Raw genomic sequence first — 15,196 nt, forward strand, 5'->3', positions numbered from 1 at the left:
AAAACAACCTTCATACATCAAGCCTCAAATTTTATATAAACAAAACAAGGCAGTAAGAAAGTTCCCAGCACATTTCTCAAAAAAAACAACAACAAAAAAAACAAAAAAAAAACCTGTTGTTAACTATTTTAATTTCAATCTCTTGAATCATTGAAGAGGGCCCAAGTTTTTCAACCAAAATGTTTGGAATGAAAATCATATCATACATAATTATGGGCCGTCCTGTTTGTATTGAAACACCTGTTCTATTTATAATAGTCAAGGTTCAAATTAGCAGATCACAATACGCAAACTACGGCTCGTTTAATCACGTCTAAATTTCAACACAACATTGTCAAGCTTTTGATAAAACAATGTTAAAACTATAAAACGTTCGCAAACGTAAACGTACTGCAACTGTAAATCAGTTACAACACTCATCCGTTCCAAATTATGAGCCCCCGATTGTTATTGTGATGTAAATAATCAGCCAATCAATTCATACTAAGTTATAAACAATTCAAATTTTGATCAACTAATATTATGATGCAAACAATCAACGTGTGAATCTATACTGTGTCAAAACAAGCATTATTTTCCTTTGTAAACTAGGCCTATACATTAGATTCAGGAACCAGGATAATCCGTTGGCTGGTGACTAGTTAATTTTTGGTCTTAAAATGTTTCTTAGGTCTCACTAATATTGATGAATAGTTTTGTTCGACACACGCGCCTTTTTAAATTATAGAAACACAGGGAAGTAGTTAGGCTCAACTTTTGACAAACAAAACCATACTATAACTATTTCTAAAGATTCATTGAAATAACTGAACAAAATGAATTTGAAACTAAAATAGAACAATAATCTATTCATAATAACAAGACTACTCTAATATTTAGTATCTATATTTAAATAAACAACCATTTTATGTATATATACACTTTGTTATTTCGAAACACTTAAAATTGAATTTCTACATTGGCCTAATGCGTACCAAAATTGTCCCCAAAAAATCTGTTACAATATTAGGTGCCAGTAACATATTCTTACCCTAACCCCTAAAATCTGTAATATGTAATATACCAGAGAATTATCTCCAATATAAAAACTTGTATCAACAAATTCAAAAATAAGTCATATAAATAAAGCCAATGACAGAAACACAGAACTAAAACAATTCAATAACAACTAAGAATGTCATATAGCTACATTATGTCTTTAAAAAAACAATACCTTTATATAACTTCCTAAGGCTGCAGTAAAACTGTATCTTCAAATTTAGAGCAATTAACAACACGTTTACAAAATAAACAATGAATGAATATAAGCTAACTTATTTATCCTCGCGTGACGGGCAACGTAATTATAACAAGGGTGTTTACAATTTAAAAGGCATTACAAAAGCACGTTAAATATTCGCACCGTACAAAATTAATTCACATAACCAAGTTTTCTCCTTAATTTTACAATCTAACAACATCAATTGTCAATTCAACACGAAATTTACATTTTTTCATGTTGTTGGGCACGTCACTGCACTTACAGTTCTTTTCGTATTTATCCATAGATACCAAAAAAGATTAAAACTATTGGTTTTGTTTTTCTGTTTTTTACCCCATTGATTTTAATCTCTTTGCCTAAATTCGTGAATGAACGATATGTGGTTATGGCCTGCCTTTAACCAAGAGGGTAATGGTTCAAGGATCGTCGCTGCTATCTTTGTGGACGTACGTGTTCTTGAGCAAGATACATCAATTGTTTTGTTGTATTCGTTCAACGTCGAATTTGAATACAACCGTAACCGCCTTTATCGCGCACTTTGTTTGACTGCGTTAATACTGTCGAATATTACTGTTAATTATTTGGGCGTCCATCATTAAATGGCTACTTGTGAAGGGACATTTAAATGAGTATCCTATCTTACCCCATATCTCATCTTACCCCACCCCACCCTACTATATATACATAACAGAAACCGCAGAGCTTAAGCAATTGATTGAATAAATCGTATTTATCGTCGCATGGCAGAAAAACGGAAGTCCTTTTAACTCGAGCGTCCTGTTGCATACACCTCATGCCCGCTTACGAGTTACCACGTATGTAACTTTGTGGGTATTTTTTAGGGTATGGCTGACAATTAAGATGATTGATTTGTGACCACTGGGTTGGAGCAATTACCGTTAAAGAGTCCGGCCCACGGTTCTCATGGTTGCGCAGTTTTTTGCATAAGAATAAAGTTTTATGTCTACTGATGCTAAATTCACAGCCAGTTTGTGAAAATTCGCTTTAATTTAAAAGTTATGAACGTTTAAAAAATCAAATTTCAAAGTTGTAAAAAACGTCACTCGCGGGCACTGTGACGTCACAATGCAATATTTCGTTTATGGGGAAAACCCGGCCTATCAGCGGTTTATCGTTTATTGGTGCAATTTTGATAGATAAGCAAATCAAAACGTTTTTTAAGGTATTAACAATACCTATGGCTTCAGCAACTTATTAGAAGCTATTTCCTAGGGATCAGCGTATAACCAAACAAAATAGCCTACCAAGCTTAGTGGAGAATTAGTTTTCGTGACTTTCTAGGGTTCAGATTTTAAATTCTTTTTGTTTCTTCCCTATATGGCATAGACTATATTTATATCTGTATTTAAAGTTACCATATAGGAGTTTAAAGTTACCATATAGGAGTTTACCATAAGCCGAGTAATCATGCCTGATAGGTGCTGTGTTTAAAATAGCAAGACAAGAATGACTGTAAAGCGATAAGTGTATATAATATAGATATGTGTGTGTTTTCATTTTCAAAAGGAAGAGTGGGGCTTAGGAAAAAGCAAGCAACATTACATTGGTATGCTGGTCATCTCATATTTGTAGTGCACATTTTACTTCAGATTGCTTTACTATGATATGTTCTAATTAGGATATGCAAGGAAACTTGTTCAGATCAAGTAAGCAGCATGTATTTGGAGAGCACAGAAGAACAGATCCACCATCTGGTACAAGTATTCTTTATTTAAAACAATGAAAATAATCCAATACTTAAATATGTATTTCTTGTAATGTTGAATGTACTTAATTTAAAACAACATAACTCTTGCATGAATCACATTTTGTATGAAACAAGACCATTCAAAACTGAATGATGAAAAATTCTTTGTCACTATAATGTTGAACTGTCCCTATAATGTTGAACCTTTCTGTTTTCCTTTTCCAGTCATTCCCGTACCTATCGAACAAAGTTCTGATCAGCTGTGTGGCGATACTATCTAAACAAAATAAACACTATAAACATGTGATTGACCATCTTTTTGGTATGAAGGCCAACAATAAATACTAGACTAGAGTAAATTGATTTCACTAAATTTGTATTCCATGCTCGGGTCTCAGTCAAGAATATCATATGTCCAACACATATCTGTTTACACAAATTTCAACCAATTCAGGAAAAAAGACTGTGCAACACTTTAGCCAACAGACTTATTAAATGTCACATTTTTTAATAAATGCTATTCTTGGTCAACCCACCAAATTGTGTTGTTGATTTGCTCAGCTTCACTTATTTTCCATGGTCTTGGCCTGTCTACTTCCCCAACACTTGCGGAAAGTACAGGTTCAAACTGGAAAGGCTCAATACCTATTGCTAGTGGACTAGGATCTTCGCTTATGTCACTTCATCAGATGAAATACTACTTTTACATTATTGTTAACTGACAAATTTAAATAGCGTAATACTGTAATACACTTACAAACAATTTTAAAAAATATTAATTTTAAACTAAAATCAGGCCACGGCATTACCTACGCATATTTCTTAATTTAAAAGTAACAAAAATGCTATGTCGACGGTACACTCTGTTTTGCTGCAAACAGCAAAGCCTAAATCAGCTGATCGATTAAAAAAGATCGTGACGTAATTTACGTCATAGTGCCCGCGAGTGACGCAACAATAGGCGAATTTTTTGGCACTTTTTAAAACGTTTTTTTGGCCAAACTAAATATTTTTTTCACAAAAAAATACCACAGATAGTATTTATTAAGTGTAAATTTTCAATTAAAACCAACTTGTATGAGCGTGGTCCAGACTCTTTAAGTGTCTTGCCCAAGGATACATATGCCCACAATGGTAGCAGCGCTGACACATGCACCATCGGTGCGACTCGTCTGCGCCACCGTGCGTATATTATTTTCCGCGAATAAACCACTTACACACTTCAAACCCAATTACTCGGTGAACAGCAGGTGGTAAGTGGTAACGATAACATGAAATGTTTTATGTGGAAATAATGTAACGACAACAAGTGACCTCACCAAATGTGTAAAATGTGTACGTAATGTACAGATGGTAGGACAGAACACATGCATTGTAGGGGGGGGATATGGGAATTGTTTTCGTTTTCTCTTCCCGTTCCATTTGACTTGACAATTTGGATATTAGTGAGCATCGTGTTGTAACAATTGCCGTCATAAAGGACACATACACCTACAATTGCAGCAGCGTTAAGCCTTGAATTAACTTTCTCTGGGTTAGAGGCAAACACGCTTAGTAACTGTACCGCGACCAAAACCATTACGATATAATAACGAATCAATTGCTTTATTTTTAACAACAAATGTCATGTATATGAACTTTTATTAACTTTAAAATTAAAAAAAAAAATTGTAAAAACGAAAACAAATTACAGTAGGGCATTAAAATACAGCATGTTTGGAAATAGAAAATTACTCGTTAATAATGGTAGGTCCGATCATTTTTGACGTTGAATAATATTTACAATCCTGAGGTGGTTTATTATCAATAACTTGAGTTGTGATCTTGTTTTTCATAAACCCTGCTTCTACTAGGTGGGGTACTTGAGTTTCCTGGTCAAGAAAAATATTCAAATCATTTAAAAATTCACAAAAGATTCTACAAAACATAATTGAATATGAATGAATAAATGTAGCTTGTTTATCCTCGCGTGGAGTGCCATCGACAGCACCACGACTGTTCTGTTTCATACACCTCGTGTCCGCTTACCACATATGTAACTTTGTGGGTGATTGTTTTATGTATGGCTAACAATTTAGACAACTAATTAGTGACCACTGGGTTGGAGCAATTGGTGTTAAGTGTCTTGCCCAAGGACACATATACCCACAATGGTAGCAGCATCAAACCTCGAAACTGTAACCTCTGAACTCTGGGCCAGAGGAAGACACGCTAATCATTGTGCCATAACACCCATGTTAAAATTAACAAGATGAAAACAGGATTAACAAGATATATGCGAAACCAAAACAACTGTTTGACATAAAATAGCTTTTAGACACACAATACACGTAACATCAAACCTGAAACATTTGTTCAATGTCGGTGTATTTGTTCTTCATTAATTCCCCCCATGATGTAAGATTACAATAAGTGAGCACACCACCAGGCTTTAACAAACGTTTCGCGTGATTTTTGATGAAAGCAAACTGGTGAGTGTGCCAGTCTTCCTCAGATAGTGGATATGTATCATACAGTATACCTGGATATGTATCATACAGTATACCTGGATATGCATCATACAGTATACCTGGATATGTATCATACAGTATACCTGGATATGTATCATACAGTATACCTGGATATGCATCATACAGTATACCTGGATATGTATCATACAGTATACCTGGATATGTATCATACAGTATACTTGGATATGTATCATACAGTATACCTGGATATGTATCATACAGTATACCTGGATATGCATCATACAGTATACCTGGATATGTATCACACAGTATACCTGGATATGTATCATACAGTATACCTGGATATGTATCATACAGTATACCTGGATATGTATCATACAGTATACCTGGATATGTATCATACAGTATACCTGGATATGTATCATACAGTATACCTGGATATATATCATACAGTATACCTGGATATGTATCATACAGTATACCTGGATATGTATCATACAGTATACCTGGATATGTATCATACAGTATACCTGGATATATATCATACAGTATACCTGGATATGTATCATACAGTATACCTGGATATGTATCATACAGTATACCTGGATATGTATCATACAGTATACCTGGATATGTATCATACAGTATACCTGGATATGTATCATACAGTATACCTGGATATGCATCATACAGTATACCTGGATATGTATCATACAGTATACCTGGATATGTATCATACAGTATACCTGGATATGTATCATACAGTATACCTGGATATGTATCACACAGTATACCTGGATATGTATCATACAGTATACCTGGATATGTATCATACAGTATACCTGGATATGCATCATACAGTATACCTGGATATGTATCATACAGTATACCTGGATATGTATCATACAGTATACCTGGATATGTATCATACAGTATACTTAAAACCAAAAATGCATAAGATCAATTTTTCTACGTCTACTTTTTAAAATCGCTAAGGTTTTGGAATGCATGTACGTATTAACACATTATTTTAATTACAAAAATAGCACACACATGTAATATATATAACTTGTTACAATTTACCATCAAAATGACCGCTTGGTAATATTGGAACAACTTCCTCCCACATCCCTTTTAATGGAACAACCTTGAAAACAAATGTTCGCAATAAATATTTTCAATTACATTTACCAATAGATATAAATAAATGTAACTTATGAAAATTTGTTCATCTTTAAATTTAAAGCTTTTTTTCTGCAAGTTTTAATTACTCATACCCACCCATGTTTATACTTTACATTTGTTTAATGTATTATCTACGTCCCATTATAGGGTTTAATGGTTTATAATGTCGTCTATATTACCAGAAGTTAAACAATCCATCAGTATTAAGCCCTATTGCAAGTACCTTGTTGTACGAAAAGTTCACTGTGGGTTTTAAATGTTTGGTAACTGTTTAAAAGAACGATTTATCCTTCGCAAAACAGGAAATGTGATGTTTTAACTCGACCTCCCTATTTGGCAACCTTACTCAGATATATATCATTTATTAAATATTAAAAGTTAATCAATATATTGGCAATGACTGCACTAGTCGATGAATAGCTAACTTAAGTTAATATTAATCATTAAACTTACTGTATGAGGTTGATCTTTGCCCCATGTTTGCAGTCGATCAAACACGCCAGCGTTACATTCAATTATCCAATGTTCGGATATTGCACGTGACTGAATTTTACTCGCTGCGATGGCCATTCCAAAACCAATCTCTAAAACTTTTCCACCTGTTTTGTAAAGTATATCATTCAGTAATTCTGTTGTATTTTACACACAAAAAACCATAGGCATATATATACTGGTTTAAATGTGATTTTATAAATTTACTTAGCAAAAGTTTTCACTATAATGTTAAGTGCCAGGTCACCCCAACTTTTGAAATTAAAGTTACATCATTTTAAACTGACAGCTTTTACCCTGCTATTAGGGTTAGGTTGGTGAATTAGGTGTCTATACAAACAGGCAGAGGCGAAGTATATTGCATTCACCACATTAATCAATGAGGTTCCCTATGTTTGACAACTATAAATGTAACTGTATTTTAACAATGTCACCCCAGATTTTACCCTGCTGTTAGGTGTCTACACAAACAAACAGAGCCAAAGTATATTGCATTCACCACATTAATCAATGAGGTTCCCTATGTTTGACAACTATAAATGTAACTGTATTTTAAAATACACCCCAGATTTTACCCTGCTGTTAGGTGTCTATACAAACAAGCAAAGTCAAAGTATATTGCATTCACCACATTAATCAATGAGGTTCCCTATGTTTGACGACTATGTAGAAATATAAAGGCTAGAAAATGATATATTCCAAACACAAGCATCATACTCCCAACTAAGCATCACCATAATTATGATGTACTGATGGTTTATAAGTATAATAATATGATGATACAATGTATCCCAACCTTTACTAGAAGCAATGGTAGCAAGTAAATGCATGTACGGCGTCTCCCATCTCTCCATAACAGGTTTCCCCATGATTTCTAGATGGGTGTCTTTCTCATTATAATCAGCACCAGCAGATGTCCATAACGGTTTGCAATCCTCGCCTTGGTTAAAGATTTTATTCTGCGAGGTCGACATTGTTCGCGCTGCAGTTCCGATTAATTTATCTCTCACTTGATTTGAGTATTTTGCAGCTGACACAATCTTGTGTAAAATGTTAATACTTTTATTCATGATGAAATATGTGAACTGTAGAATAATAAGAGAATGTATGATTTATTCTGGAACAACAGGTACCAGATTTTATAACGTCTTATTTCATACACATCATGCTCACTTACGATTTATTATCATGTATGTTACAGTATGAATAGATTAATGGCCAATCGGGAATAATTCTCTGTAACCTGATTCAGCTAAGGGGAAGTTTTAGAGCTTAGAGGTTGTTGGTAGCTACAGGGGTTAGCAAATAACGTGAAGAGAGGATTCTTTACTAGCACTCATAGACATTTTAGTCCCAAGAAACCTGTGGCTATTCGTAAATATTATCTATGCCTGCTTATCAACGCTATTCTCGATACTTTAGCTGCGCTGGTTTCGAATTTCACAACATGTGAGTTCGGTCAAAGTGCAGCAATTCGTATAGTGACGTCACCACAGCCCATAGAAATCGAAGTAATTCGATTTGTTTTTTCGTCACGCTTTAGCAACAGTACAAAGTAAATCATCAGTGTGGCTCACAAGTTCGGGACGCACGCCAAACTTTAGATACGTTTTACCAATGTAAATCGCAATACTGGTTGAACGCGTGTCAAGATAGATTGCAAAGAAAAAGAGAAATGATATTTTTTAATGATAGTTTTATAAGGGCTTAAGATTATTATATTGAATTATCTCTCTAAATATATAACTTTACAATGCTTTTGTACATGTAACAGTTTTTCCCGCTGTGATAAAGTAACTTATTATATTTGGGTTTAACAAACTAAAACGATGGATATTTACAAACATATAATAACGATATAATACATCATAATGAACCTAAAGTAAACGCTATACAACCTAAGTATACTGCAGTACCAACTAAACTAACTGGTGACTGCGTACAACACGACACAACAAAAGCGTTAATTACTCGGCGCGGGCAGCAGGAATAAAAGCGCCGGAATGTGATCGAGGCGAGACGAGTTAGCGGTAAATTACTACCACACCCGCAAAACTAAAACTGATTTTATAATACAAAATCAAACTATACAAAATGTTTCGCCCTGTTTTATATTAAACTACGATACTAAATTGATGTTTCAAACTCGCATCTTATTATTCTTGTTTTTTAAGCTATTAAAAATATGTTGTATTCGTTCAACACCGTATTTTCATACTTATCAACAGTAACCGCCCTTGCTGTTCCCTCTGGGCCATGATAATACCGTTGTATAATGTTTACTTTCGTCTGTCATTGAATGGATACCTAAAAAGTGAGACCCAATTTACCCCACCCTACAATATATCGTTAATTAAACGGATCCAAACGAATAAATAGTCATAATCATCTTCGAATTTTAAACGATTGTAATTTAACAAAGGTGCACCAAATAAAAATATCCACCGATAACAAATCCCAATGCTGCTATGGTGTTGAACTTGTGGGTAAAATAAGCTAGACGATAATTGCATACAAACTGAACCTAATAATTTGTCTAATTTTTCTAGTAATAAAACTTAGTTGGCTATTTAAAAACAATATATATAGTAGAGTGGGGTAGGAAGGGGAATATTTCATTTTGTTCTAGTTCCATTTGGTAGTAAACAAATGCTATTTGCAAATTATTTAACTGTATCTTCATGGCTTTTAAAGATCGCTGTTAATTGTTAAAAACACGATTACGAAATATGGGAATCGGGTTCTGACATAATCCCATCTTACCCCACAGCACCATATGATCGCCAACGTTAAAAAGTAATCAACATAAACACAGTGACGATTAAACTTAAATTGAAAGTTAACAATGGTAATGATGTTCTTGCGTTGCAACCGTTGTGTATTTTGTTTCTATTTTCATCAGAATTCATTTCGTTTTGAGAACTTAACGCCGAGATAGAAACAACTGAACTTTTTATTACATTCTGTTCATCCATTTCAACATCAACGTCTAAATCCGACGGTGCCGGATCTTTAATTTCATATATGAAGTCATCGCTTTTGTTTTTCGCATCTTCATAATTAGTTAATGTTTCCTCAGTTGTCGTATTCTCTAAAAAAATACAATTTGTAAATATTTAATTAATTTCGTTGGCAGGTATAGATCGTCCCAAGAAGGCAAGAACACGAACGATTGTAACTTGTTTATAATGGGCGTCAGTAAAAAGAAAATTAAAAAAGTCCCGCCTGACATAGTCCCATTTCCCCCACCCTAATATATTATATAGATTTTGTGTACAATTTTCTGTATCGCCCTTTCGTGTTATTGAATGAAAGAATAAAACTTTATCCCGTGGCGGGGCAACGACAGTTATAACACGGATGTTCTGTTTCGTATACCTCGTGCCAGCTTACAAGTTACCACGTATGCAACTTATTTATCGTGTTATAACGACTGTCGTTGGCCCGCTACGAGAATAAATAAGTTACATACGTGGTAACTTATTTATAACTAGTGTGCAGGTACGAAGTGTATATAACAAAACACAAGTTAAAACCATCGCATGACAACAACACACCTTCCACTATAAAATAGTTTGTGTCACTTGAAACGTCTTTCCCATCAACGCTCTCATTCCACATGTTTCTTCCTTGGCCTATATGTAGGATTGGGATGTTAAACAAAATAGTGTAGGGTGGGATAAGACAGTCCATGTTTTTATCTTTTATCGTTACATTTGGTAATAGGTAAAAAATATGTATGCAGAAGTATATAACCGTACCCATTAGATTTGTATACTATTAACCCTTTGGGGACGAGATATATTTTAACAAATTTTCATTTTTGACCGACTGTCACATATTGCTCTCTAGCGACACAGGTGTTTGTGCTGGCGAAATAAGATCAATTAGACTTTTGTTCTTTGGAAAAATTGCTACAAGATTGTATTTTGATTTTTTTGATGACGTCATCAAATTTTGAATGACGTCATCAGAAATCTTGTATTTATGTGTAATTTGGGTTTTTAGGTAAAAAATACATAAGGAATCTAGTGCAAAGTTGATTCCTGGTTTGTTTACTACCTAACTAAAATGATTGTTTGAATTGGTGACGTCTAAGGGGTCAATTACGTCACTTATAACCTGATGACGTCATTTTTTGAAAGTTCATTTTCGCTAAAATCGTAACAAAACTTGCCAAAACCGATTTATTATGAATGTAAAGGTAGAAACAACATGCAGAAGCAAAATGAAGTTAGATAATACACACAAAAACATAATTTATGTAAAAATTGCTTCAGAATACCTAAAAAACTTGCAAAAACAGCTGACATAGCCGTTTTTACGCAAAACCACATTTTTAACCGGTAACTTAGACGGGGAAGCCCCAGAGCAACATAGAGATCAAATAAAATCGCTTTTATTGGACAGAATGACGTTAAAACCTTGATTTTTGGGCAGAATATAGACCATCTTCTTAAAAAATACATTACGGTTTTCAAATCAAGTTTGGTAAAAACTTTTAAATGCTATGATGCCTTTTTCAAACGTTATATTGGTGGATAATTCCTTCCTCTTTCAAATAAAACCAACTGTAAGAAATTTTACCTACTATAAACAAAATTATGAACTTTTATGTGAACACCTGTTTCAAAATGCATATTTGCACTACTCGTCCCTAAGGAGTTAAAGGGACAGACCAAAGAAAACCAAAATTTTTATATAAATGCTGAAATGATAACTTAAAGATACCACCATTTTTCAAAAAATGAAACAGCTTCTAAAAATAGGGTGAAATCAAAGTTGCAATATTTACAACAATAACTTACAATATTTCGTAGTATCTAAACCATAATACGTTGAATTATATGATGGTTTCGCCCGATATAAGCAACGCGCTGCATCTTTATCGCAGTTGCAAACTTTATCTTTGAAGGGAGAGTTTTCCACTGGGGGACAAATAAATAAAACACACTTAATGAATTGCGTATGACAAAAATGAATCAGAACACCCGTGTTATAACTACTGTCGTTGCCCCGCCATGCGAGGATAAATAATTTACATTGATTCAAAGTTATTATTAAAATAATATATGTACCAAACTGAACTTAAGTAAACCTATACTGTATTGTGGGTTTAGCAGTCATGTTTTATCTGACGACTTTACTGACGAAGTTTTTACCTATAATGTGTTTTAACGACAATATTATTGCTAATTCCCATCTCATCGTTGTTTAATTAAACTGATCTTCGCTGCTATATTTAAAAAGATAAATAAAAAACACGGTATGCATAGTAGGGTGGGAACATGTTTTCATTCTCTTTTACCGTCCCATTTGGTAGTAAACAAAGAACATTCAAAGAATTATAAAACCGTTTCCTCAAAACTCCCATGGACCGATGTTAATTGTTTAAAACACGATCAGGATATTTAGATATTATGTGCTAAAGGTGTCCCGTCTCCTCCCACCCCACCCTAACTTAAATAACCAATAACGGCTTACTGCAAACGACTTGACCATCGATGCACGAACTATTGTAAGTGTTCATGATTGTCCCAATCAACGAAAAAAGTTTTTCCTTCAGCGACTTTTCCATCTCGTCCGCTTCTTCATAGCACAGGTCGTGTAACTGACAACATCTACAACAAATATGAAATCGAGTTTGGATAAAAAATGAAGTTTAGAATGAGTGTAACAATGAATCATGCCCGCTTACAAGTTATCACGTATGTAACTTATTTATCCCGCATGGCGGGGCAACGACAGTCGTTATGACACGGGTGTTCTGTTTCATACACCTCGTGCCCGCTTACAAGTTACCACGTATGTAACTTATTTATCCTCGCTTGGCGGGCCAATGACAGTCATTGTAACACGGGTGTTCTGTTTCATACACCTATGCCAGCTTACCAGTTACCACGTATGTAACTTATTTATCCCGCATGGCGGGGCAACGACAGTCGTTATGACACGGGTGTTCTGTTTCATACACCTCGTGCCCGCTTACAAGTTACCACGTATGTAACTTATTTATCCTCGCTTGGCGGGCCAATGACAGTCATTGTAACACGGGTGTTCTGTTTCATACACCTATGCCAGCTTACCAGTTACCACGTATGTAACTTATTTATCCTCGCATGGCGGGGCAACGACAGTCGTTATAACATAGGTGTTCTGTTTCATACACCTCGTGTCCGCTTACAAGTTACCATGTATGTAACTTATTTATCCTCGCATGGCGGGCAACGACAGTCGTTATAACATGGGTGTTCTGTTTCATACACCTTGTGCTCGCTTACAAGTTACCACGTATGCAACATATTTATCCTCGCATGGCGGGGCAACGACAGTCGTTATAACACGAGTGTTCTGTTTCATACACCCAGCATATAATACTGTGGGGTAAAAGATGGATACCGTTAGCACCTAAATCCCATATTTCCTAATCGTGTTTTGAACGCAAGGATACGGTTATATAATTCAGTAAATATTCGTTGTTTACTACCAAATATGACGAGATGAGTGAATGAAAACATGGACCATCTTACCCCACCCTACTATAATGATACATGCCCCATCTTACCCCACCCTTCTATAATGATACATGTCCCATCTTACCCCACCCTACTATTATGATACCTGTCTCATCTTACCCAACCCTACAATATTACCTGTCAGTTGCATCCACAGGTGTCCCACTTCCACCGAACCCACAGTAACAACCGTACTTCCCATATGTTCCCAGTATAATGACTTCAGGTTGGTGACATTCTATAGCGTGGTGGAAATCTATTGGTGTTCGACGGAACCTCGGGTTCACTACACAGTAATAAATAATGAATGTAACTTGTATATCCTCACGTAGTACAAGTATACTGTGGTAGATGGGACAATGCTGGCTCATAATATCCCATATTTATTAATCACGTTTTGAACAAATAACAAACCTACTTTCGTGTGGATAGGGTTATACAATTCTGTAAATATTCGTTGTTTGCTACCAAATGGAACGAGAAAAGGGGATGAAAACATGTCCAATCTTACCCCGCCCTACTAAATGTAACGACACGGTTATATTTGCCAATATTTATACTCTAAGATCAAAATATTTTGATGTTTAAACCGGTTTAATAACAAATTAAAACAAAAATTACATTAGATAACTTGGCTACTTTACCTTGGTATGAAACTTCTAATCGTGAAGAAAAAGCTTGAGTTGTAACTGAAGCAATGATTAAACTAATAATGTAGATTGAATAATAAGTTGTGCTGATTTTCATAACTTTCTTGCTTGTACTGTACACCAATGAACTTTGGGCAAAACTCTTAACTGCAACTGTAGCCTACCCTATCAATATGTACAATAAAGCTGTGGACAGAACGGATTACTCTACACCGGAAATTGCGTCAGACCTGTCTCACGCGCACCACTATACCGTGAGGTCACTCTGGGTCGTTGAACTCTTGCGTAAAAACAGAAGGTCGTATTTAAAGCGCCAGCCATAGTAGCCAAAGCTCAAACATCGGACGGTAAAGCGATGAATATTTAATGAAAGAATCGACACGGCAACGAGGATTATTTTCTTATATAAGAACATTCATACTCATTTATACATATAGTAGAGTGGGAGAAGATGGGACATATTTTCATCCTATTTTTTTCGTCCCATTCGGTAGTAAACAAAGAACATTCGAAGAATTTTAAAATCGTATCCTCACGACTCCCCTAGACCATTGTTAATTGTTTGAAACACGATCAGGATATTTTAATATTATGTGCTAACTGTGTCCCGTCTTCCCCACCCTACTATAGGATACTGTGGGGCAAGATAGGATGCACCTACATTTGATAGTTCCTGATAATGTTAACAATTACCAAGTCTCTTGGAATCGTGGGAATATGGTTACACAACTCTGGAATTGTTGTTTTTAAAAAAAAACAAATGGGACGATAAAAAAAGAATGAAAACGTGTCCCGTCTTACCCCACCTCACACGTAAGTATCGTTTACCATAATAGTCTATTTCACTTTATACTTGTCATGTGATGTGGCTGATGACTAAACAGTACAGTATGTTACAAGCGTATTACCTAATC

The 15,196-nt window shown here is 34.9% G+C and overlaps 2 protein-coding genes and 1 long non-coding RNA gene across 4 annotated transcripts; 1 reads left to right on the forward strand and 2 right to left on the reverse strand.

Moving 5' to 3' along the window:
• The first annotated feature begins 2,135 nt into the window (after positions 1-2,135).
• LOC149724641 (uncharacterized) lies at positions 2,136-3,658 on the forward strand. The gene is made up of 3 exons (XR_016386502.1): positions 2,136-2,828; positions 2,901-2,976; positions 3,195-3,658. It is a non-coding gene; the product is annotated as an uncharacterized LOC149724641 (long non-coding RNA).
• Positions 3,659-4,558: 900 nt separating this feature from the next.
• LOC149724642 (guanidinoacetate N-methyltransferase-like) lies at positions 4,559-8,591 on the reverse strand. The gene is made up of 6 exons (XM_089892620.1): positions 8,295-8,591; positions 7,914-8,202; positions 7,079-7,224; positions 6,524-6,587; positions 5,312-5,490; positions 4,559-4,840 (listed from the first exon to the last, which is right to left on the reverse strand). Exons 2-6 carry the CDS (start codon positions 8,185-8,187, stop codon positions 4,700-4,702), a joined length of 804 nt encoding a protein of 267 aa, XP_089748746.1. The 5' UTR covers positions 8,188-8,202; positions 8,295-8,591; the 3' UTR covers positions 4,559-4,699.
• Positions 8,592-9,502: 911 nt separating this feature from the next.
• Positions 9,503-14,490, reverse strand: LOC149724643 (uncharacterized). Of its 2 annotated transcripts, XM_089892617.1 has the most exons (6): positions 14,277-14,488; positions 13,771-13,918; positions 12,602-12,738; positions 11,926-12,045; positions 10,675-10,752; positions 9,503-10,208 (listed from the first exon to the last, which is right to left on the reverse strand). In XM_089892617.1, exons 1-6 carry the CDS (start codon positions 14,377-14,379, stop codon positions 9,907-9,909), a joined length of 888 nt encoding a protein of 295 aa, XP_089748743.1. In that variant the 5' UTR covers positions 14,380-14,488; the 3' UTR covers positions 9,503-9,906. The 2 variants fall into 2 exon arrangements, with proteins under 2 accessions (XP_089748743.1, XP_089748744.1); XM_089892618.1 differs by lacking the exon at positions 11,926-12,045 and having other exon boundaries at positions 14,277-14,490.
• Between the last annotated feature and the right edge of the window lie 706 nt (positions 14,491-15,196).

The sequence above is a fragment of the Ciona robusta genome, chromosome 14 (genome assembly GCF_009617815.1).
Source record: "Ciona robusta chromosome 14, ASM961781v2".
Taxonomy (NCBI): Eukaryota; Metazoa; Chordata; class Ascidiacea; order Phlebobranchia; family Cionidae; genus Ciona; species Ciona robusta.

Coding starts and splice junctions, on each gene's coding strand:
- LOC149724642 (XM_089892620.1), bottom strand. CDS start 8,187: ATGAATAAAAGTATTAACATTTTACACAAGATTGTGTCAGCTGCAAAA. Junction 6,588..7,078: donor GCAAAGATCAACCTCATACA/GTAAGTTTAATG, acceptor TTTGTTTTCAAG/GTTGTTCCATTAAAAGGGAT. Junction 5,491..6,523: donor ACCAAGCGGTCATTTTGATG/GTAAATTGTAAC, acceptor ATACATATCCAG/GTATACTGTATGATACATAT.
- LOC149724643 (XM_089892617.1), bottom strand. CDS start 14,379: ATGAAAATCAGCACAACTTATTATTCAATCTACATTATTAGTTTAATC. Junction 12,046..12,601: donor CGATGGTCAAGTCGTTTGCA/GTAAGCCGTTAT, acceptor TTTGTCCCCCAG/TGGAAAACTCTCCCTTCAAA. Junction 10,209..10,674: donor AAACTATTTTATAGTGGAAG/GTGTGTTGTTGT, acceptor GTATTTTTTTAG/AGAATACGACAACTGAGGAA.